This window comes from Pristis pectinata, chromosome 40, assembly GCF_009764475.1.
Source record: "Pristis pectinata isolate sPriPec2 chromosome 40, sPriPec2.1.pri, whole genome shotgun sequence".
NCBI lineage: Eukaryota > Metazoa > Chordata > Chondrichthyes > Rhinopristiformes > Pristidae > Pristis > Pristis pectinata.
In genome coordinates, this window is record NC_067443.1 from 7,144,259 (window position 1) to 7,170,057 (window position 25,799).

The following is a 25,799-nucleotide window of genomic DNA, read 5'->3' on the forward strand; positions in this document are numbered from 1 at the left end:
AAGCTGAGATATGGCAATCTAGATGTGGTCTAATCAGGACTTTGTTTAGGCCTTGGGACAATGTCTACTCCATCTCCCAATCAGTTCACTGCTTTGTCTTCTGTATTCAAATCATTGTGCAATCTATCCACGTAATTTAACCTCTTAAGCCCTGGGATCACTGTGCAAATCAGTTCTCCAGGCCCCCTACACCTCCCAAAGGTTAATATACATTTCCTGACTCGTGGTGCCCAAATTTAAAACGTGGTATGGCAGATGGAATCAAACCAGAGCTTTACAGAATCTATCCACCCAGCAGGCCATTTGACCCATTGTGCCCGTCCTTGCTCTTTTGAGGACCTGTTAATGTCTCTGCCACCTTATTCGGTCAATATCCTGAAGCTGACAGTCGAAGTGCTGTGACGTAAATGCTGATTCCAGTCAACATTTGGCTCAGTACGCTCTGCAGATTGCACTTGCAAGTTTTCGTGGCAGGCCAGGGCTTTTGTCAGGTGAAGAGAAAGCAAACTTAAAGAAGAAATAACTCACCCTTTGCGCCTGCAGAGGCTCCACTAGAATCATCGTTAGAAGTCCCAAACACACTTCCTCATGCTGCTGGGCCCCTTTGCACACCTGTGGGGAGGGAAGAGCAGACAGGATGAGCTCAGCAACAATGGTCAAAACTCAAATTAGTGCTTTTGCTCCAAATAAAACAAATAAATAAAATCGGTTGGCGGCAAGGATACAGGGCAGTCGGGCGTCCCCCAAAGGAGGGGGCCCGCGGGGTGGTCGGGCATCCCAGGGTGGCAGGGGAAGAGGGTGGCCAGCGCCCTGAGCGGCAGCAGAACAGGGCGGGCAGGCGCTCCCTCCCCGATCATAATCCAGACCAGATGAACAACTCCAGTTTGAAAGACGCGAGACCCTCCGCGGGCCAAGGTGAAGGGACTGGCGGCACAAAGTCATGACTAACTTTGGCATCTTAAACACAAGCGGCGAAGGACAGGAGTGCGGGAGAGGTCACAGAAGCAGACGTTGTCGGTAAGTGTCGTGCAATAAAAGGATCATTTTACATTGCTTTTTGTTGCACTTGGCAGAGCAACACAAGACCATACGATACAGGAGAAGAATTAGACCATTCAGCCCATCGAGCCTGCACCACAATTCAATCATGGTTGATTTCTTTCCCCCCTCAAACCCCATCCTCCCTGTAATGCTTAACCCCCTCACCAATCAAAAACCTATCCACCTCTGCCTTAAATGCACAATTATTCAAACAGCTATAAACTGGGCTCAAGACTTGCAAGCCCTTTTCCAAGAGGGCGTTATTTTAAACGTGAAGGTGAAACGTGATGATGTGTTCCATTACCACATCCACTGGCAGAGGTGGCTCAACTCACCACATCCCTGCCCTTGGGTCATTGAAGTTCTTTGCTTCAGCATTTTACATCTGGGCTTCATTCCAGTTCCTTGGAGTGAACATCACCAATAGCCTGTCCTCGTCCAACCACATTGACGCCACAGCCAAGAAAACTCACCAACACCTCTACTTCCCCAGGAGGCTAAGGAAATTCGGCATCTCCCTGTTGACCCTGACTGATTTTTTTTAGGTTCGCCATAGAAAGCATCCTATCTGGATCACAAGACAAGGGAGCAGAAGCAGGCCATTCGGCCCATCGAGTCTGCTCCAAGGAAAAGGAAATAGAAATGAGAAATGGGGAATGGGGGAAGAAGAAGAGAAAAAAAACCTATTCTAATCCCAATTACCGGCCTTATCCCCATATCCCTTGATATCCTGACTATTTAGATATCTATCTATCTCTTCCTTGAACGCCCCCACTGATCTGGCCTCCACTGCTGTACGTGGCAAGGAGTTCCACAAAATTCACCACCCTCTGGCTAAAGAAATTTTTCCTCATCTCTGTTTTGAAACTGTACCCTCTAATTCTAAGATTGTGCCCTCTGGTCCTGGACTCACCCACCAAGGGAAACAGCCTAGCCACATTTACTCTGTCCTTTCCTATCAATATTTTAAATGTCGCTATGAGGTCCCCTCTCATTCTTCTGTACTCCAGCGAGTACAGTCCAAGAGCCGACAAACGCTCCTCATACTTAAGCCCTTTCATTCCTGGAATCATCCTCGTAAATCTCCTCTGAACCCTCTCCAACGTCAACACATCCTTCCTAAGATGTGGGGCCCAAAACGGCGCACAATATTCCAAATGAGGCCTCACTAGTGCCCCGTAGAGCCTCATTAACACTTCCTTACTTTTATACACTATACCTCTCGAAATGAATGCCAACATAGCATTCGCTTTCTTTACCACCAATCCGACCTGGTGGTTAACCTTTAAGGTATCCTGCACGAGTACCCCCAAGTCCCTTTGTACTTTCCGTGCTTTGGATTTTCTCTCCTCCTAGACAATAATCTGCCCGCTTATTTCTGCTTCCAAAGTGTACAACTGCACATTTCCCTACTTTGAATCTCATCTGCCATTTCCTTGCCCATTCTCCTAAACTGTCTAGGTCCCTCTGCAACCTTCCTCTCTCTTCAATACTCCCTACTCCTCCCCCTATCTTGGTGTCATCTGAAAACTTAGCCACGAAACCTTTCATTCCATCATCCAAATCGTTAATGTACAAGGTAAAAAGGAGCGGTCCCAACACCGACCCCTGCGGCACACCACTAGTAATCAGTAACCAACCAGAACGAGATCCTTTATTTCCACTCTTTGCTTCCTGTCAAGCAGCTAATGCTCCACCCATTCTGTTATCCTACCCATAATTCCATGACCTCTCATCTTATTAATCAGTCTCTTGTGAGGCACCTTATCAAAGGCCTTTTGAAAGTCTAAATACACAACATCTACCGCCTCTCCCTTATCCACCTTGCCTGTGATTTCTTCAAAAAACTCCAATAGGTTGGTCAGGCAGGATCTTCCCTTCACAAAACCATGTTGGCTAGGACCTATCCTGCCCTGCGCCTCTAGGTATTCCGTAACCCCGTCTTTGAGGATAGATTCCAATAACTTTCCCACCACTGACGTCAGACTAATAGGTCTGTAATTTCCTTTATGCTGCCTCCCTCCTTTCTTATACAACGGAACTACATTTGCGACTCTCCAGTCCTCCGGAACCATGCCTGAATCTATCGATTTCTGGAAAATAATAGTCAATGCCTCCGCTATCTCTAAAGCCACCTCCTTCAGATCCCAGGGATGCACCTCATCCGGTCTGGGAGACATCAGTCTTTAGTCCATTTAGTTTTCCTAGCACCTTCTCCCTAGTAATCTTAACTGAACTCAATTCCATTTCGTGAGACTCCTGACTAACCGGCACATTGCTGATGTCCTCCACGGTGAAGACTGATGCAAAATATTCATTCAATTCCTCTGCCATCTCTCTATCGTCCATTAAAATAGCTCCTGCACCGTTATCAATTGGTCCTATATCAACCCGTGTCTCTCTTTTACACCTTATGTATTTAAAAAAACCCTTAGTATCCTTTCGAATGTTATCCGCCAACTTCCTTTCATAATTCCTCTTTTCTTTCCTAATGACCTTCTGAGTTTCTCTCTGCAGGTTTTTAAAAGCTTCCCAGTCCTCTGTTTTGCCACTAATTTTTGCTTCTTTGTACGCCACCCCTTTTGCTTTTATTTTAGCTTTCACCTCTCTCGTTATCCACATTTGTGCCTTTTTTCCATTAAAAACCTTTTTTCTTGGAATATATCTATCCTGCAATTTCCTTATTTCCTGTAGAAATTCCTTCCATTTCTCTTCTGCCGTCCCTCCAGCCAGCTTACTCTTCCAATCAATTAGGGCCAACTCCTCTCTCATACCATTGTAATTTCCTTTGTTCCACTGAAATATCAATACATCAGTTACCAGTTTCTCCTTCTCAAACTTGAAACTGAACTCAATCATATTGTGATCACTGGTTCCCAGTGGTTCCTTTACCTTTAGTTCCCTAATCACCTCCGGTTCATTACACAGCACCCAATCCAAAACAGCCAATCCCCTGGTGGGCTCTTCAACAAGTTGCTCTAGAAAAACGTCCCTTAGACATTCCACAAACTCCCTCTCCTGAGTACTACCGCCATTCTGGATTTCCCAGTCCACCTTCATGTTAAAATCCCCCATAATTATCTTCACATTGTCACTCTAGCATGCTTTTTTCTATCTCAAACTGCAACTTATCGTCCACTTGCTGACTGCTATTAGGGGGCCTATATATGACTGCTACCATTGTCCTTTTACCCTTGCTATTCCTTAGCTCCACTCACAAGGATTCCACCTCCTCTGACCCAATATCCTTCCTTTCTATCGATTTTATATCACTACTAACCATCATGGCCACACCTCCCCCTCTGCTACCCGCCTATCCTTCCTATACACTGTGTACCCCTGGACATTCAGTTCCCAATCACATCCGTCATAAAGCCATGACTCGGTGATTGCCACACTGTCGTATTTATTAACCTGTAGTTGTGCCACTCGGTCATCTACCTTATTCCTAATGCTACGTGCATTTAAATACAGTACGTTTAGTCCGGTATCTGCTATTAATTTTGTTGTACTTCTATTGTTCAGCAGATTATCCTGGCTTTCCACCTGTCTATCCTTCTTACCATCTTCACTACATTCTACCTTAGACATGTTCCTATATACCTCATCCCCTATCCTAACATTCTGTATCCTAACATCCTGACTTGTTGTACTTCTATTATTCAGCAAATTATCCTGACTTCTCACCTGCCCGTCCTTCTTGCCATCCTCATTGGACTTGTTTCTATAAACTCCCTCCTTTACCTTAGCATCTTGTAACCTAACATCCTGGTTTCCATCCCCCTGCCAGATCAGTTTAAACCCTCCCTACAACTAAATCAAACATTCCCGCCAAGATATTGGAACCTCTGGAGTTTAGGTGCAACCCATCCTTAGCAAATAGGTCATGCCTCCCCCAAAAAAGGTCCCAATTATCCAAAAAATGGATGCATCACGGCTTGGTACGGCAACTGCTCTGCCTGAGGCCGCAAGAAACTGCAGAGATTTGTGGACACAGAGCACATCCCAGAAACTAGTCTCCCCTCAATGGACTCTGTCTACACTCCCCACTGCCTCGGTGAAGCAGCCAACATAATCAAAGATCCCACCCAGCCATTCTCTCTTCTCCCCCCTCCCATCAGGAAGAAGACACAAAAGCCTGAAAGCACGTACCGCCAGGCTCAAGGCAGCATCCATCACTGTGGACCCTCACCATCCAGGACATGCCCTCTTCACGTTACTACCATCGGGGAGGAGATACAGGAGCCTGAAGACCTACACTCAACGATTCTTCCCCTCCGCCATTAGATTTCTGAACAGTCCATGAACACTACCTCGTTATTCCTCTTTTGCACTATTTATTTTTGTAACTTATAGTAATTTTTATGTCTTGCACTGTACTGCTGCAAAACAACAAATTTCACAACACATCGGTGATAATAAACCTGATTCTGATTCAGATTCTGAAGGTCCCACTGTTATACGACTATTGAACGGACCCCTAGTACGATAAGATGGGCTCTCAACCTCACAATCTACCTCGCCACAGCCTTGCACCTTATTGTCTGCCTGCACTGCACTTTCTCTGTAACTGTAACACTTGATTCTGCATTCTGTTATTGTTTTCCCTTGAACTACCTCAATGCACTGCTGTGATGAAATTATGGCACGCAAAACAAAGTTTTTCACTCTACCTCTCCACATGTGAGGATAATAAACCAATTTACCATTTGTTGAGGGTAGTGGGTGTGCTAAAACCATGCGGCAAGTATAGTCATGGACAGAGACCGGTCGGTGTGGTATGGTCTTGACCTGTTGTGGTCAGGGGTAAAGCAGTCCATTCCAGTCAGTAATGGAGCACAGGGGAATAAACAGAGCAGGACACTGTTGGGAAGCAGAGTAGAATTGGTTCAAGTGCTGGAATAAGTAGCAAAAAAAAAACTGGGTTGCAATAGCATCACCACTGACAACAGTGTGACATGCTTACATAGGCAATCTCCATTATAATGTACAATTCCAGATACTGGGATCTTTGACTGCAGAGAATGAGACAAAACATATAAATCAACACAAAAGCTTAACAAATGAATAAAACATTGCACGTTCAGAGGCATGACATTTCAACAGGTCTTTGCAGAAATTCTGCTGTCCACTTACGTGAGCATTCAGTGCATCATTTGCCTCTCTCTCCGATACGCCATTGATCATCGGGGATACAACATTCAAACATCTCTCCAGCTTCTGGAAAGGACACAGAAAACAATGAGATTGTACATCGAGTAGGCACGGAGAAATATTGTGCACAATGACCACTCTCGGCTCAGGGGAGGGGCCACAAAATAAAAGTAAAGCTTGCTTTCAACCATCATACAACTCCATCATACAACTCCACCAAACCCCTCCCTCCCCAAACCCCCACCAAAGACACTCCACCACTTGCTTGTCCAGTGGGCAGGTGGGTCAGTAGCTCAAGGATGCAGGTTGAAAATGAACCCCAGGCGACATGGGGGACTGGGGGGGACGATCTTAAACACACAACCAACAACAGCAGTGGAAGCAGGTTCGTTTTGTCACATTCCAGAGGACGTAGACTTGAACGAGGACAAATGGTGGAGCTATGTGGAAAGGACAGAGGAGTGGCACTGAACCAATGGTAAAATCAGTGAACTGTGACAGGCAAAGCAGATATCCCAGAGACTGTATAACACTGGGGTACAGTACTGGTGGGGATGGGTCCCACTGCCTCCAACCTTGGAGCATCCCGTTTTGTCATTTTATGGAAGTACTTTTTCTGGATTATTACAGTGTCCTGCTGTGTTATACAGCGACAGACCCATCCCCAGCAGCACTGTACCCCGGTGTTATACAGTGACAGACCCATCCCCACCGGCACCATACCCCAGTGTTATAAAGCAACAGACCCGTCCCCACCAGTACTGCAGCCCAGTGTCATACAGCAACAGACCCATCCCCACCGGCGCTGTATGTGTATTTACAAGGACTGAAGTACAGAATCTAGAGCAGTACTCCCACGTTGCATTGCACAAAAACAGTTTTGGAACCAACGTTCCACAGTCAAAATTGACCGAGATCCTCCTGACCACACAATGTGCTATGGGCCACAGTTACAGGCTGCAAATACAAACGTGTTGTCTTCAGGGTCCTGCTTGTGCACTGGATCCTGACGACAACGTCAGTAACGTCCCCACATTATTGAAGAATAGACCCGAGTTCATTGGTGCTCTGTAATACAGTGACGTGTCCATGTAGATCACTGGATGAGTTCCACTGGTTTTCAACTCAGATCTAGGTACACTAAGTGCCTGTCAGAGTCATATGCTACCTTGGAAACAGAGCCTGAATTGTATAAGGGGCAGGAATACGAACGGAGGGCTTGCATTTCCGAATGCAGGACGTGCCCCAGTGCTTTCCAGTAGGGGGAAATGGCTTTGCCCATTCTAGCCTTTCCCACTTCCCCCATCAGCAGTCTTGCCTTCATCTACTTGTGCCCCCCAGCTCCCTCCCAAAATCTCTCTGCACCTGAAGACTCCCTCTTTTGCCAATCTTTTGGTCATATCTGTCCTGAATAATCTCCCTTCATGGCTCAGTGTTAGATACCATACGATTTAGGCTCCTGTCAAGTCCATCACTACATTTGACACACCATATAAGTGGCAAGTGGAAGGCTGATCTTTCATTCGCTGGACGCAGACACCACTGGCAAAGCCTGCATCTCACGTCCATCTACAAATAGAGTTGCTTTAAGGACATTTAAGCGGGCAGTTAAGTGCCTGGAACTGCACACAGGGAAGGGCAGCAGAGACTGCAGACACTGGAATCTGCAGCAACAACAATCTGTTGGAAGAACTCAGCGGGTTGGGCAGCATCTGTGGGGGGGTGGGGGGGAGCTGTCGATGACCTGAAACATCAACACTTTCTTTCCTCCCACAGATGCTGCTCGACCCACTGAGTCCCTCCAGCAGATTGTCCAAGGACAGCAGATATCCTTCCCTGAAAGATAGAGTGAACCAGGCTAACTTTAAGGACGAGCTAGGAGGTTCATGCTTTCCACCGAGAACAATTTTTAATTCCAGATGAGATGGTTAGTTGAATTTAAATCCCCCGCTGCAACGGTGGGATTCAACTTGTGTTTCCGTCCCAGTTGTTCAGCTTTCTCGATGCCAGTCCTAGCTAACGTAGGGCCAGACCTTAAACAGTTACACTGGGCAGGCTGCATCATTTGCATGCCCAACACCAGACTCCTGAAACAGACACACTATTCCAGGCTCTGCCATGGGAAGAGATTATCAGTGGACAGAGGTAAAGACTCAAGGACATGTTCAAAGATTTCCTTGACAAAATGCAACCTTCTCACCAACTCCCGGCCATCTCTCAGTTTGGAGACTGAAGCATTCAGGATGGCACTGATTACCTCCAGCCACGCATAGGGAGCACACAGAGGCCCTGTGTAAGCAGAAGGGCCACCTCACAAACCACCCACCTCTCCCACCAACTCCTGCAGCAGAGTCTGCCCTTCCCACATTGGCCTCAAGAGCCCACTAAACCAAAATGCAAGCAATAAGTCCGGACGCAAGGTTTCGACCCGAAACGGCGACAATTCCTTTCCTCCCGCAGATGCTGCTCGAGCCGCTGAGTTCTTCCAGCAGATTGTTTGTTGCTCCAGATTCCAGCATCTGCAGCCTCTGGAAGCAAGTCATCCTCGATCCCAAGGGACTGCCTAAGCAGCAGCAGCTACTGTACCTCATTCACCCCTCAATCCCAATGATCTGGGCACAATAACATTGCCATTTGAGGGAACGTATTGCAGTGGGTGCACTTCCTGCATTGCACACAACAAATAAAATTTCTTGATTGATGAGAAGTTTTGTGGTCTCCAGAGGTAAAAGTTACTGTCAAGTCCGGTCACCCCATTACAGGATGGATGTGGAGGCTTTGGCAGAGGGTGCAGAAGGCGTTTACCAGGACACTGCCTGGATTAAAGGGCACGTGCTATAAGGAGAGGTTGGACAGATTTGGATTTTCTCTGGCGCGGCAGAAGCTGAGGGGAGACCTGATAGAGATTTATGAGATTATGAGAGGCAGAGAATAGGGTAGACAGCTGGTATCTTTTTCCCAGGGTCAAAATGTCTTACACTAGAGGGCATGCATTTAAGGTGAGAGGGGGCAAGTTCAAAGGATATGTGTGGGGAATGTTTTTTTATTTACACACAGAGAGTGATGGGTGCCTGGGGTGGTAGAGGAGGCAAATACAACAGAGGTGTTTGAGGCTTTTAGTTAGGCACATGGATGTGCAGAGAATGGAGGGATATGAACATTGCGTAGGCAGAAGGGATTAGTTTAGTTAGGCGTTAAATTACTAGTTTAATTAGTTCAGCACAACATGGTGGGCTGAAGGGCCTGTCCCTGTGTTGTACGGTTCTACTAAAGTTAACACGATTGACATCCGGAGAACGGCAGTCTGAGCAGGGCTGGGATTTCCTTCCATGGTTTAACTGATTGTTTTCTCAATCCCAACAGGATGGAATAAAATGGCAGAGGAGGTCACCACTGACGCTGAACCAACGGGATGTCCAGTTAGTCTGTGGACCTTCTCTCCCTTCATCTAACTCTCTGTTGAAAGCCTTTGTTGAATCTACCTCCACTGGCACCTCAGTGCATTCAGGATGAACTTGCTGTGCTTTCAGTTTTTATGCTTTGAAATCCTAAAACATTTGACTGTGGTAGTACTTTTTGCTTTAAATCTAGATGCAGCAAAAGGGGTAAATATTCAGCTTTGACACAGAATAAGCTACGGGAAACTGGGGGATACTCAACAGACTAAGCACAACCACATCAATTAAACAGCAGGTCTCCTTGATTTTTGTAGAATTAAGTAACACATAAGCAGAAGGCAATGATTACAGCTTCAGGGAGAGAACCAAGGATTGCCGGGAAGCACAAGAGCTGTGTCCCAGCTCGAGGAAGTTCCTTCGAGGAGGATGAAGATGGTCCAATTTAGGCTTCACCACAGGACTCCTCCACCAGAGGAGAAAGCCAGCAACACCTCTTAAAAAGGATGAAACCCACACAAGCGAGATACAGGCCGTACCGGGATCACAAACAGGTTCTGTTTTCACAGACGTCCATGTCGATTTTGCCCAAAAATCGGAAAATACACAAAGATTACTCGATATGGGAACCATACCTCCGCAGCATTGTAATGAACGGCATCAAAAGCACATAGGACTGGTAAGAAAGAACAATGACTAAAAGTGGAGAGAGAGAGGAATCTAGCTCTGCACATGTACCCAATTCAGACTTTTGAACTTAATATTATGGGACCTCGCTCCTACATAGGGGTGTCCATACATCAGGCGCTCGTAACCCAGGAACGGCTTCCATATGCTGATCAGCCTCTTCCAAATCCAAATCATGGACTGCTGCTTCCCTGAAGTGCTAGCAGCATTTTCTATGATCATTTACAGAGAAAGGCCGACTTGTACTTCTATATTTTTACTCCATGGCAATGTGGTAAAGCACACTACACACAGTGCAGAAACCAGCATCCATTTTGCAGGCAGCAAGCATCCACAAAGTACAATGAGTTAAGTGCCCAACGACCTGCCTGCTCTCCTGCTGGCTGAGAGTTTAACATTATCCCAGGATACCAGAGAGAGCTCCTGTGCTCTTCATTGGAAACAGTGCAAGCTTCTCAGATCCACATCTCATCTGAGTGACAGCATGTCCAAAACAGCACTGATCCAGAATGTATTTATTGCATGGAATATGGGCAGCCGCCTCCTTCAACTGCAATCAAGTTCTGCAGGGTGGAGGTGCTCCCCTGCATTATAACACAGGTTTCAGGACTTGGAACCAATGATGGTGAAGGAAACAGTGAAGTGATCCCACATCGCGTGACATGGTTGGGAGCATTCCCATGGCCCGCTGTCCTTGCCCTTCTAGTGGTGCAGGGCACAGGTTTGCAAGGCGCTGTTGAAGAAGCCCAGACACGTTAGCATGTTTTGTAGATGGTAAACACCACAGCCACAGTGTTCCAGTGGTGGAAGGAGTGTTCAGGATGGCAGACAGGAAGCCAATCAAATGGGCAGATGGTGCCAAGGATCTTGTGCGTCGTTGGGATGCTGCTCACGCACCACGATTCAGACGTGGCAAGTCGGTGTTGGAAAGGCTTTGGGCGAGTCAGTTGCCAAGGAATAACCAGCCAAGCAGCCGCTTGTGGACTCAATAGCTGGTCTGGTCAGGTTTATACCATAACTAAGGGGCAGAGATCTTTCAACGCATCCCCCTAACTGGGCAGCACCCTCTCAGCACCAACCGAGCACACCTCCAACCAACTGGCACCCGAGGGATCGTAGCCTTCCTTCAGCACTGCCCTTCCAAAACAGTGATCCTCCCTCAGCAGTAACCTCCCTAACCCCCCCACAACACTGCCCCCTCATTCCCCCCGTGCCTGATAGGGAGGAGGGGTGCTCCGTTAGTTGGCACCTGCTCCCCTCCAACACAGAAGCCCTCCCTAAGCGCCCCCGCCCCCTCCGACTGGGGGGCAGCCCTCCCTCAGCGCCCCCGCCCCCTCCGACTGGGGGTCAGCCCTCCCTCAGCGCCCTCGCCCCCTCCAACTGGGGGTCAGCCCTCCCTCAGCACCCTCCCCCCCTCCAACTGGGGGGGGGAAGCCCTCCCTCAGCACCCTCGTCCCCTTCGCCAGAGACTGGCCCTCCCTCAGCACCCTCGCCACCCCTCCCTCAGCACCCTCGCCACCCCTCCCTCAGCACCCTCGCCCCGTTCACCGGAGACTGGCCCTCCCTCAGCACCCTCGCCACCCCTCCCTCAGCACCCTCACCCCCTCCAACTGGGAGAAAGCCCTCCCTCAGCGCCCTCGCCACCCCTCCCTCAGCCACCCTCGCCCCCTCCGACTGGGGGGGGAGCCCTCCCTCAGTACCCTCATCCCCTCCAACTGGGGGAAGCCCTCCCTCAGCGCCCTCGCCACCCCTCCCTCAGCACCCTCGCCCCCTCCAACTGGGGGGGGAAGCCCTCCCTCAGCACCCTCGCCACCCCTCCCTCAGCGCCATCGCCCCGTTCACCGGAGACTGGCCCTCCCTCAGCGCCCTTGCCACCCCTCCCTCAGCGCCCTCGCCCCCTCCAACTGGGGGGAAGCCCTCCCTCAGCGCCCTCGCCACCACTCCCTCAGCACCCTCGCTCCCTCCGCCAGGGGCAGCCCTCCGTCAGCGCCCTCACCACCTCCGCCAGGGGCAGCCCTCCCTCAGCGCCCTCGCCCCCTCTGCTGGAGACTAGCCCTCCCTCAGCACCCTCGCCCCCTCCAACTGGGGGGCAGCCCTCCCTCAGCACCCTCGCCACCCCTCCCTCAGCACCCTCTCCACCCCTCCCTCAGCACCCTCGCCCCCTCCGCCAGGGGCAGCCCTCCCTCAGTCAGCGCCCTCACCCCCCCCGACGAGGTGGTGACCGACCCCACGTTGCCCCCCATCACTGCCCGCGCGCCCACCCCTGCGCTGGCACCGCTGCACTCCCTCGGCACCGCTCCCAACACCGAGGCGACCTGGGACCTATCATACTTCTCCTGTGTGGGAAATTGTTTTTTTTGTATGTTAATTTTGCACTGAGTGAACAAAGGGCACATTATTCTTGGAACCAAAAAAAAAACCAAAATCAATCCTTTCCTGACGAGAATTCATCTGTAAATCTGCAAACCTGGCAGGGGAGCCCCAATTCCCGGGGGAATTCGCCTGTAAAGTTTGGTGGGGAGCCCGCTGTCGACTGTGGGAGGCAGCACAGGCATCGCTCCTGCTGATTGACCGGGGGGGGGGGGGGGGGGGGGGGGGTGGTGAGGACGCGGCCTCTTTAAGTGCGGCCCAGCAACCACCGAAGCCTCGGCCTGGTAGTAGTTTCCCTGCCCGCAGCCCGCCCACCTCACGGCGGGCGCTGCCGCTGCACCGCCCCCCGGGCCACCACCGCCCTCACCTCCTCCAACTCGTCCTTGGCGTCCAAGGCGTTGGAGACCAGCAGCCTCCCCTTGGATTTGTGCGCGGCCTCCATGACTGGCGGGCGCCGGGCTCTGGCCTGGTCCTCGAAGCCCGGAAGGGATCACCTCAGCGGCCGGGCGGAGGGCGGGCATGGACGCCGAGCGGCGACAGCACTCCATTCACCCGCCCGGAAACGCCCGCCCTCGACGGACAGGCTCCTCCGCCAATCGCCGCCGCCCCCTCCGCCTGATTGACACCGCGCCCGCCAGTCCGCGCCCCTCTCCCAGGAAGGTCCCGTCCCCCCGCCGCCTTGATGGACGGCGAGCTTACCCAATCGCTCTCCCGGACGGCTGGATGATTGACAGGAGCGGGACAGCGAGCCAGGGGCGCGCACGTCGGCCAATGGGCAGGGGAGGAGCCGGTTGATTGACATGGGGGTGGACCACTTGGCTGCGCCAGGGGGCAGGGCCTATTAATGCGGAAGTCTTTTAAAATTAAAACTTTTTGTGTGTTTAGACTCTTTTTTCACATTGATCTATTTAAGTTTGGGGATGGATCTCCTCAGGGTGCAGTGAGGGAGAGGCGTGGAGGGTGACAGCCAGTTAGGGAGCATGAGAAGAGTGGGTATTGGTATTGGTTGTTATTGTCACATGTACTGAGACACAGTGAAAACTTTGTTTTGCATGCCATTCGGACAGATCATTTCAAAACACAAGAATATTGAGGTAGTACGAGGGAAAAGCAATAACAGAATGCAGAACAAAGTGTTACAGTTACAGAGAAAGTGCAGTGCAGGCAGACAATAAGGTGCAAGGCCATAACGAGGTAGATTGTGAGGTCAAGTGTCCATCTTGTCGTACTAGGGGTCCGTTCAATAGTCTTATAACAGCGGGACAGAAGCTGTCCGTAGGCGAATGCTGCCAGCTGGCACATTCCAGGCTGCAGGAGTACGTGCTGAGAGACGCACTGAGGCTGGGCGCAGCCAACGCAAAGGCTCGGTGGGGAAATTTAGGGTTCTACTGCCACTGGAGAGGGAGGCGCAGGGACAGGCGAGAAAGCCCCTAAATATTGTAAATACGGGACCGGGTAATTTCCAGGGAGCCACACGTGTGGCATCGGTGCTGTTTTCTATATAAAAAGGTAACACTAATGAATGATCTGTACAAGAATGTAAAGGTTTGCACTGTTTTGTAAATGTATATAGTTTGTCTTTTATTACGAATAAAGTTTATTTTGTAAAAAAAAGATAGAAGCTGTCCTTGAGCCTGGCGGTACGTGCTTTCAGGCTTTGTATCTTCTGCCCGATGGGAGGGGGGAGAAGAGACAATGACCAGGGTGGGGGCTTCGATTATGTTGGCTGCTTTGCCGAGGCAGTAAGAAGTGTAGACAAGAGTCCATGGAGGGGAGGCTGGTTTCTGTCCACAACTCTCTGCAGTTTCTTGCAGAGCAGTTGCCACACCAAGTTGCGATGCATGTGGATAGGATGCTTTCAATGGTGCATCTATAAAAATTGGTGGGGGTCAATGGGGTCATGCCGAATTTCCTTAGCCTTCTGAGGAAGTAGAGGTGCTGGTGAGCTTTCTTGGCCATAGCATCAATGTGGTTGGACCAGGACAAGCTGTTGGTGATTGGAAATGTAGACAGGTTTGGCCTGGAATGGGAATGAGATTGGAAGAGGGAAGTGGACGAGGGTTGGGGAAGGGTGTAAGTGATACAGAAGAACCAAGAATGGGCACACGAGGGGCTATAGTTGAGGTATATAAAATTATGAGAGGTATAGATAGGATTGACTGCAGGAAAGTTTTCTCCAGATCAGAGGTAGATAAAACTAGAGGACACAGATTTAGGCTAAGGGGTAAGAGATTTCAGAATCAGGTTTATTGCCACTGACATATGTCGTGAAATTTTGTTGTTTTGTGGCAGCAGTACAGTGCAAGGCATAAAAATTACTATAAGTTACAAAAATAAATAAATAGTGCAAAAGAGGAATAACAAGGTAGTGTTCATGGTTTCATGGACTGTTCAGAAGCTGTTCCTGAAACGTTAAGTGTGGGTCTTCTCCCAATGGTAGTAAGAAGAGGGCATGTCCCGGATGGTGAGAGTCCTCAGTGATGGATGTCACCTTCTTGAGGCACCGCCTTTTGAAGATGTCCTCGATGGTGAGGAGGGTTTATGCCCGTGATGGAGCTGGCTGAGTCAGCAAGACTGAGGAACTGATTGTGGACTTCAGGAAGGGAAGTCAGGAGAACACACACCAGTCCTCATCGAGGGGGTCAGCGGTGGAAAGGGTGAGCAGCTTCAAGTTCCTGGGTGTCAACATTTCAGAAGACATTTAGAGGGGATGTGAGGGGGACCTTCTTCACCCAGATAGTGGGGAGTACCTGGAACACACTGCCCGAGGGAGTGGTGGAAGCATTGTCACTGATGGCGTTTAAGAAATGTCTAGGTGAGCACTTGAATGCCCTGGGTATAGAAGGCTGTGGGCCAAGTGCTGGAAGATGAGATTAATATGATGGGTGCCCAATGGTCAGAATGTATGTGGTGGTCTGAACTTCCTATTCCAATGCTGTATGAGTCCTTGTGTCTACTCCACCCTTCCCTCATTTGGGGGCTGGAGGTGAGGTACGAGGTCAGTAAGGCAACCCAACATCCATTATAAGTTCTCCTGCGAACATCGTTACGCGCATTACATCAACATACAACACACCATAGGGTGCCTCAGTGGCTGGTGGAGGCAGGAACTCTCTCAACATTTAAGAAATATCTGGACGAGTTCTTCAATCGCCAAGACCTAGATGGCTTCTACCATTGGGCAGGAGGAACAGAAGCCTGAAGTCCCACACCACCAGGTTCGGGAACAGCTACTTCCCTTCAACCATTCGGTTCTTGAACCAACCGGCACAACCCTGATCACTACCTCAGTACAGCAACACTGGGACCACTTTGCACCACAATGGACTTTGTTTTTGGTTCTAATTGTGTTCTTTTCTTGCACAATTCTTGTATAATTTATGTTTATTCTGTTTTTCTTCTGACTGTTGTGTCTCTAGTGCTTTATGCTTATGATGCCGCTGTAAGTAAGTTTTTCATTGCACCTGTACACACATGTACTTATGACAATAAACTCAATGACTTGGCTATGGACCAACTGCTGGTAAATGGGATTAGTGTAGCTAGTTACTTCATGGTCAGCATAGACATGGTGGGCTGAAGGGCCTGTTGCCATGCTGTTGACGATGGCTCTATGGGTCTTTTGAAGAGCAAAATGTGGTTCCCCATGGCTAGTATTAGCAAGGCATCAACATTTTCCCACCAACCCAGTGTTGCCAAAAAGTTACAACATCTTGTCTGAGTTGACAAGATTGCCAAAATTGACTTAATTTCCAAATTGCCAAAACATACTCCCACACTGGTTTTGTGTTAACAACACATTTGTTAAACTCCACGGTCATCAAGTCACCAAGCTGCTTCATTTTGCCAATGTTAATGGCAATATTAAAAATGTTCCTGAAATGCAAGGTATCAGAATCCCACTCCGTTACCAACTTGCCACTTTTTTTTAAAATTTATTTTGTTTTTTCAGGCCCTGGGTATCACCAGAAAGTACCAGCATTTATTGACCATCCCTAATTGCCCTTGAACAGAGAGATTTAAGAGTGCACCACACTGGTGGGTTGTGCTGGTTGTTTCAAGAACCGAACGGTTGACGGGAAGTAGTTTGGGAAAATGTTGATGCCTTGCAATACTAGCCACGGGGAACCACATTTTGGTCTCCAAAAGAACCATAGAGCCATTGTCAATGGCATGGAAACAGGCCAAGGGAAGTCGCTGTTCCTGAACCTGGTGGTGTGGGACTTCAGGCTTCTGTACCTCCTGCCCAATGGGAGCTGCGAGGAAGACGGCACAGCCCGGATGGTGGGGGTCTTTGATGATGGATGTTGCCTTCTTGAGGCAGCGTCCAGACCAGGTAAGAATAGCGGATTCCCTTCCCTAAAGACACCAGTGAACAAGTTGAGTTTTTACAAGAACCTAAGGGTTTTGTGGTTATCATTACTGATGACTAAGTTTTATTTTAAATTGCAGATCATTAACTGAGTTTATATTCTACAGCTGTCGTGGAGAGATCTGATCCTAGGTCTCTGAATTATCAGCTCAATGACCATCAGCGATGATACTGAAACCTGTTCTTTCAAAATGCAAATAGGTTTTCAAATTCCTCCATGCACCGGTCATATCCTGTTACTGCAGTCTCGTACATCCCTCTGACACCCCTCCAGCCTCTTGCTCTTCCCTGGACTTGATTGCTGGATCAAAATCCGGGAAGAGCTGCCCGGATCCCAAAGACTCTGGAATTCCGCCCTTGAACATCTCTCCCTCTCCTCCTTTGACCGAGCGTTGGGTCCCTGCCTTAATACCTCAAGCAGAGACGCAGGAGACTGCGGATGCTGGAATCTGGAGCAATCCACGAACTGCTGGAGGAACTCAGCGGGTCAGCCGGCGTCTGTGGAGGGAAATGGGACGGTCGACGTTTCCGGTTGAGACCCTTCACCTGGACTGGAAGGTAGAGGGGAGAGAGCCAGAAGGGGTGGGGCATGCGATAGGTGGATCCGGGTGAGGACAGCTGATAGGCAGATGGAGGAGGGAAGAGTGGAAATAGGGACACGATAGCTGGATCACTCTTCCCTCCTCACCTCGATCCACCCATCACCTGCCAGATCTTGCCCCCCCCGCCCCCTCACCACTTTACACTGCCTGTCTCCCCTCTATCTTCCAGTCCCGATTATTATTATTAACCTCGCTGGTTCTGCATTTAAATTTAATCCCAAACTGCTCAAACTCTCCCAGTCTTTTCTTAGTCCCACCTACGTCAGGGTTATACAGCACAGAAGCATGCCATTCGGCCCTTCTTGTCCGTGCTGACCAATGGGCACCCATCCACGTTAATCCCATCACATTAAACACCATCAGTGAGTCTGCATCCACCACTGTCTCGGGCAGTGTGTTCCAGGTGCTCACTACCCTCTGGGTGAACAACGGTCCCCCTCAACATCCCATCCCTCTTACCCTAAATCTATGTCATGCAGTTTTATCTCCATGGGGAAAAGTTTCCTGCAGCCTACCCTATCTATACCCCTCCTGATTTTACTTACCTCAGTCATCACCTGTTAACCCCCACTGCTCCTGGGAGGACAGACCCAGCCTCTCCCTCGTAACTGAATCGCCTCCACCCCAGGCAATGTCCTGGGGAATCTCCTCTGTGCCCTCTCCAGCACCACCACATCCTTCCTACAGTGTGGTGTGGACGGGTCTCGACCCGAAATGTCGACTGTCCACCTCCCTCCACAGATGCTGCCTGACCTCTGAGTTCCTCCAGAAGTTGCTCCTTTTAATACCTCAAGCACCTTCAGTGTCAAATTGACCACTTTGGCTCCTACAAGGTTATATCTAAGACACTATGTAAATCCAGTTGGTTGTTGTGACAATTGGCCTGGTGTAGGAAATACCAATGTGATAACATTTGCAGAGCAATCAAGAAGATACAAAAGCTTGAAAGCACGTACCACCAGTCCCCAAGGACAGCTTCTATCCCGCTGTTGTAAGACTATTGAACGGTTCCCTAGTACGATAAGATGGACTCTTGACCTCACAATCTTCCTCGTTATGGACTTGCACCTTATTGTCTGCCTGCACTGCACTTTCTCTGTAACTGTAACACCTTCATTCCATCATTGTTTTCCCTTTTTCTACCTCACTGGTATTGGTATTGGTTTATTATTGTCACTTGTACCGAGGTACAGTGAAAAGCTTGTCTTTGCATACGATCGTACAGGTCAATTCGTTACACAGTGCATTGACGCAGTACAGGGTAAAAACAATAGGAGAATACAGAGTAAAGTGTCACAGCTACAGAAAAGTGCAGTGCAGGTAAACAATAAGGTGCAAGGTCATAACAAGATAAGATTTCTTTATTAGTCACGTGTACATCGAAACACACAGTGAAACGCATCTTTTTGCGTAGTGTTCTGGGGCCAGCCCGCAAGTGTCGCCACGCTTCCGGCACCAACATAAAGTTCGAGTTTGAGGTCAAGAGTCCATCTCATCATCTAAGAGAACCATTCAATAGTCTTATCACCGTGGGATAGAAGCTGCCCTTGAGCCCAGTGGTATGTGCCCTCAGGCTCCTGTATCTTCTGCCTGATGGGAGAGGAGAGAGAATGACCCAGGTGGGTGGGGTCCTTGATTATGCTGGCTGCTTCACCAGGCAGCAAGAGTAGGCATTGCATTGTTGTAATAAAATGATCTGTATGGATGGCAGGCAAAACAAGGTTTTTTTCACTGTACTTCAGTACATGTGACAATAAAAAACCAATGTACCAAGATGGTTAGATGTTGCCAAAATGCATTGGTGCTGCTTGTAGAGACATGGTTCAGATGCATCCCTGATCACCGTGCAGTTTCAGTGATCAGATAAGATAAGATATCTTTATCAGCCACGTATACATCGAAACACACAGTGAAATGCATCTTTTGTGTAGAGTGTTCTGGGGACAGCCCACAAGTGCCGCCACACTTCCTGCGCCAACACAGCACGGCCCACAACTTCCTAACCCGTACGTCTTTGGAATGTGGGAGGAAACCGGAGCACCCGGAGGAAACCCACGCGGACACGGGGCGAACATACAAACTCCTTACAGACAGCGGCCAGAATTTAACCCGATCACTGGGGCTGTAATAGCGTTACGTTAACCGCTACACTACCGTGCCTGCTCCTCTCACTCTGGGATTGTCACATCACAATGCACGATGTTTAGCCAAGAGGTCGCTCTGTGGTACCACAATTAATGCTGCTGTTGAGACCATTAAAACTCTTCAACGCTGAAGTGGGTAATGGATTATCTAAGGGGCTCTGTGCAACTCCACCCCCGCCTCCCACTCAGTGAGCAAGATCTCAGGCTGGAGAGCTAATCCGTTGGTCGCCAGGCCAGAGGGGAAAGACCTGCCAGGTCTCCTCGTACCTGATCAGCACTCAGCACCCTTCACTTGAAAGCACAGGCCTGGGCTTGGATTCTGACAGACGTTTGAATCCTGATAATGCTGAATAGACTACAGTTATCTGAGGGTGCCATTGGCAAATCTTCTGTATGTCTTGGTGTGGGGTCATGGTGGGGGGGGGTGCCGGTTGGGGGGAGGATGGTACCACAACCAAGTTAAACCACACAGGAGGTGGGCCAGAGAGAGAGAGAGATTGTGTGTGTGAGTGGCACTCTGTGTGTGTATATGTGTGTGTGACTGTGATGTATGTGACTATTCCTGCGTATGTGTGCGTGAGTGGCTGTGTATGGGTGAGTGACTGTGCGTGTATATGTGTGAATGACCGTGATTGTGTGACTGTTCGTGTGTGTGTGCCTGAGTGACTGTGTGTGAGTCACTCTGTATTTGTGAGACTATGTCAGTGACTGTGTGTGCGTGTGTGTCTGCGTGTGTGCATGTCTATGTCTGTGTGTCTGTGAGTGACAGTGTGTCTGTGTGTCTGTGAATGACACTGTGTGTGTGTGCGCGCGCGCGTGCGTGCGTGTACCTGAGCGTAGGTGTCTGTCGTGTATTTTCCTGCCTGCGTACACATACGTGCTTGCTCATGAGTGCGTGCCAGGAGGCCTGTGAGCCTTTGAGTGTGTCTGCGTGCACATGAGAGTGCGTGCAAAGACGTGTTAGAGCGAGAGGGTGGAGGGCAGGTTGGTGCTTCTCTCTCTACTGTCAGGATCCACACAGAACAAACAGGCACCTGGTTGCGGATGTGGAGGGTGCAGGTGCCAATCAGAACGGGCCAGGGTCCCGGCAGGAGCTTTCAGAGACTGGGCCAGGTTATAATCACAAGGGCTCTCGGTGATGATTTGGCAGTAGTCAGACCAACTATTGTATCTCTAGTCCCTTTTGTGAGCACCATTTCAAAGTGTCACTGATAAAGAGCCTCTCTCCATGCAGTGCTTTGAGAAGCATGTTATTCCTGAATAAAGACAGCTGTCAAAGGCACAAAGGGAATGAGATTGTCACGACTGTAGAGACAGATTAGAATCAATCAGGAAACGGCACCAAGGAGAGGGAATGTGCTCTTCAGCAATGTCATGTCAGCAGCTGATTCCCCCTCCGGAGCCCTGCTGGGGACAGAGGGGACGGCTCTGTCTCCCTCCCCCTCAGGCCCCTTGGAGTCAGCAGGTTCTGAGATCAACTCAGTCTGTTGCACAGTAGTCAGAGGGGTGGTACTGAAGGTGGGGCGGTACTGAGGGACGGTCACACTATGGGGGGGGGGCGGTGGGGAGGGAGCGCCGCGCCGCGGGAGGGGGCGGTGGGGAGGGAGCGCCGCGCCGCGGGAGGGGCGGTGGGGAGGGAGCGCCGCGCCGCGGGAGGGGCGGTGGGGAGGGAGCGCCGCGCCGCGGGAGGGGCGGTGGGGAGGGAGCGCCGCGTCGCGGGAGGGGCGGTGGGGAGGGAGCGCCACGCCGCGGGAGGGTCTGGCGCTGGGGAAAGGGAAACAGAAGTAGAGAGGGAATGGAAGGCGGGGGTAGGGATGGGCAGGCAGTACTGAGAGAATGCTGCTCTGTCAGAGGGAGTGTTGTGCTCAGGGGGCAGTACTGAGGGAGGGGGAGAAGGGCATGCAGCAGAGAGAGCAGGGAAGGGAATAGCGTTGACGAACTATGAAATGGGCTGATGCTAGAATTCCATCACACGGCTCTTCCTTTTGCTCTGGCTGAGTGAGCACCCCTCCCCACCTTCTCAGGATGAATCACTCCCCCCCACCCCATGTACTTTTTTTCATATATACACCAGCCCTTCTTCACAGATAACCGTCCAGCCAACCTCTGCAGATCCCGGGCTCATTACCAGCGAGAGACAGAGAGAGCTGTGCGGCGGAATTTCTGCAATTAATGCCATTCATCTTGCCGCTGCATAGCCAATGACGTCTAACAAGCAACAGAGGTGCCAATTAGGCACCCACACACTCGAAAACACAGGCAGCCAGCAACCACTTAAAAGGACAGGCGCAGAGCGCTGCTTCTGAACGGGGAGGGTGAGTTCAGCGGAGACACATCGCTCCTCGAAACAGTGCAGAATCAGCTCCCGTTTATACCCACAACTTCCATTCACAGGGTGCTTGTAACTCAGCGGAATCGGGCCCTTCCCGGGAGTATCGACAGGCACGAGGTGACATCGAGGCGGCAGGGCAAGTGGCCAAACCCTCGGGTGGGAGAGGCAGGATTGAAGTGGAGAGGTGTAGTGAGGGATTTCAGAGCTCGGGGCCCGGGCAAATGAAGGCACGGACACTGGTGGTGTGAACAGAGGAGGTCACAGAGGGGTGTGGGGCCCAGAGGGGGTTACAGAGGGAAGGAAGGGTGTGGATGCTGGAGGGGTTCACAGAGACAGGGAGGGGTGTAGGGCCTGAGAGGGTTAGAGATAGGGAGGGGTGTGGGGGCCAAAGAGGGTCACAGAGGGAAGAAGGGCTGTGGGATCGAAAGGGGGTTACGGAGATAGGGAGGGATGTAGAGGCTGGAGGGGGTCAGAGACAAGGAGGGGTATGGGGGCTGGAGGGGTTACATCAATAGGGAAGGGTGCAGAGGCTGCAGGTGCTTCACAAAAGAATCAATTGCATTGTCCTTGTCCACTCTCTCCAATATCCCCTGAGAGGACTCTCAGTCAGCCTGGCCTTTTCAGATCCATGCTGACTGTACTTTTATATTTTCTGTCTCTCATGTTAGAGTCATCGTCATAATGTCACACAGCATGGAAACAGGCCCTTCGGCCCAACTGGTCCATGCCGACCATGGTGCCCACCCAGCTAGTCCCATTCGCCCGTGTTTGTACCTGCCTCATCCACCTCCTCTGGCAGCTCGTTCCGTATACGGACGATCCTCTGCGTGAAGAAGTTGCTCCTCAGGTCCCTTTTAAATCTTTCACCCCTCACCTTGTTTATGCCCTCCAGTTTTTAGTTCCCCTTCCCTGGGGAAACAGACTGTACGCATTCACCATATCTATGCCCCTCATGATTTTACACGCCTCTGTAAGGTCACCCCTCAGTCTCCTACATTCCAAGGAATGACAAGTTTGCTTGCCCAACTTCTCCCTCAAGTTGTGGCAGCATCCTTGAACCTTCTCTGCACACTTTCCAACTTAATGTGCTCTTAAGAAATACATCATTACACTGGAGAGGGTGCAAAGACATCATTGATATTATCCTGTTTCTTTTGGGATATTCTCTAGTTATCTTCCCATCACTTGCATCAAGCCAGCTGGTCCATACCTCCCACAACTTGTACCAAGGAACGGTATAAGATAGTCCTCCGATATTGCCTCCTATCTATAACTCCCTCCTCTCTAAATTCCCTGAGCAGGGAGCTAGCTGCATGTCATCTGGATCTGTGTTCTTATCCTTCCTCGTCTTGTTGTTTTGTCAGTTAACCTCTTTCTCCTTATCCCAATTATTTTAACATTCATTTCAATCTCACCGTTAGCGGAGTGTCTGGTTTGTAACCTTGGTAGCAAGACTGGGTTGAGGCGGTTTAACATTTCTGCCCTTTCTTTGTCATCTTGCCTGTCCCTGTAAATTACCCTGTCCCTATTTCCATGTTATTTACGTGTCAAACTCTTAGCCATTTCTCGTTAAATTCCTTAACAATTTCTCCTTACATTCCTGAAGTGCTTTTCCCTCAACTTCTTTCCATTTTCTCCATTTGTTCTCATTCAGTTTCCTTTCAATGTCCAATACAGTTTTCCGTTCGGTTTGGCTTTAGATGGGAGAAGCAAGTACAATTACCTGGCTTCTTTCTAGCTTGTTGTGGACTTCTGCGCGCAGCCTCTCTCTCTCTCTCTCTCTGTCCCTGTTGCAGGATTCTCTCTGAGTTTACTTTTCCTAACCCATCCTTCTTTCTGACGCATCTGCTCCTTTCTGATCTGTCACGGGCGCCTTTGTCCAAAGATGTCATTCTTTGCCAGTCTTTCACCTTACTAATGCTGTGATCGCAAAAAGAGTAACGACAGGCTGAGAAGGAAAAGGGACAGCGAGGGAAGAGAGAGGGGATGAAGACACAAGAGGCGAGCCCTCTTTTCGTTACTTGCCACCGGGAGCAGGTACAGGAGCCTGAAGACCCACACTCAACGATTCAGGAACAGCTTCTTCCCCTCCGCCAGCAGATTTCTGAACGGTCCACGAACACTACCTCCTTATTCATTTTTGTTTGCACTATTTATTTATTTTTGTAATTTATAGATTTTCTGTCTTTGCATTGTACTGCTGCCACAAAACGACAAATTTCACATCATATGTCAGTGATAATAAACCTGATTCTGATTCTGAAGAGACCGCAGATGCTGGAAATCTGAACCAACACACAAAGTGCTGCTGGAGGAACTCAGCGGGTCAGGCAGCATCCGTGGAGGGAGGTGGACAGTCGACGTTTCGGGTCGAGACCCTTCATCGGGGCTGGAAAGGAAGGTGGGGCGGGGAAGGGGATGGGCAGCTGATAGGTGGATCCAGGTGAGGGGGTGCTGATAGGCAGATGGGGGAGGGATGAGAGGTTATAGGTGGAAGAAGATGTAATCTGCTAGGGGGGGGAGAGTGGAGCACGGAATAGGAGGGAGGTGGAGGGGGAACCAGTGGGAGGAGTGTGTGGGGAGGGGCAGATGGAGATGGTGGGATGGAGAAAGAGAAGGGGTGATTGGCTAAAAAAAAGGGGAGTAGTTTAACTTCCGTTCGATGTTCATGCCGTCGGGTTGGAGACTGCCCAGAAGGAATATGAGGCGCCGTTCCTCTAATCTGCGTCTCGCCTCGACTCGGCAGTGGGCGAGGCTGAGGACAGACGTGTCGGTGTGGGAGTGGGAAGTCGAATTAAAGTGGCTGGTCTCCGGGAGATCCCGGCTGGTACAGCAGACGGAGCAAAGGCGCTCGGTGAAGCGGTCCCCCAGCCTGCGTCAGGTCTCACCGACGTAGAGGCTGCACCCGGGGAGAGAGAATGAGACAGAGGAGGGAGAGAGAGAGAGAAGTGGGAGACAAGGAAAGAGAGGCAGAAGGTGACAAGGAGAAAGAGGAAGAGAAAGAGACTGGGAAAGAATAACAAAGAGGGCAAGAGACAGATGGAAAGGAGGAGAGGGAGAGGGTGTGAAAGAGAGGGAGGGGTAGAATTTACGAGAGGAGAAAAAGAGATTGGGAAAGAGGCAGAAAGAGCGACAAGGCGAGAGAAGGAATAAAGAGATACAGACAAAGGGCGAGACAGAGATTGAGAGAAAGAGAGAGAGATGGGGAAAGAGAGAGAGGGCAAGAGATCCTAAATGTTCTAAACGTCTGCCTCAGGATCCCGCAGTGAGTTGTTTGAAGTGAGCTACTGCTGTAACGCTGCACAGATTGAAAGCTGAAAGGCTGCAAAGGCTCACTTTAGATTGGCACAGGGAAAAGACACTGGCAAACATTAACCACTGTACCTTCCCCTCCATATGTCTGATCCCCAGTGAAGCGCGGAGAGGGGTAATTAAAATGCAGACTGTCTATTCTCTTCCTCGCTGTACTTGGGTCTTATCTTCAGGTCCAGCTGCTCTCCTCCACTGGAGAATATGGATTATTCACGATGGGCTGTTGGAAGGTGAAAGGTCAGGGATGACATACAGAAAACGTTACACCAAGTACTTTCCCCTTCTGCATATACAGGCTTCCTGAGCTACGTACAGCCCATACACACGCTGGGAGACTAGCGGGATGGATCTGCCGGCTGCTGCGGGGGCTGTCGGGTGGGAACTTGGTCG

The 25,799-nt window shown here is 50.1% G+C and overlaps 1 protein-coding gene across 1 annotated transcript in view; it reads right to left on the reverse strand.

Moving 5' to 3' along the window:
- Positions 1-13,191, reverse strand: part of ints3 (integrator complex subunit 3) — a 105,444-nt gene extending 92,253 nt beyond the window's left edge. Inside the window, 3 exon segments of the mRNA XM_052045709.1 lie at positions 529-612; positions 6,178-6,261; positions 13,015-13,191. Coding sequence (XP_051901669.1) covers positions 529-612; positions 6,178-6,261; positions 13,015-13,089 — 243 coding nt within the window. The 5' untranslated portion in view covers positions 13,090-13,191.
- Between the last annotated feature and the right edge of the window lie 12,608 nt (positions 13,192-25,799).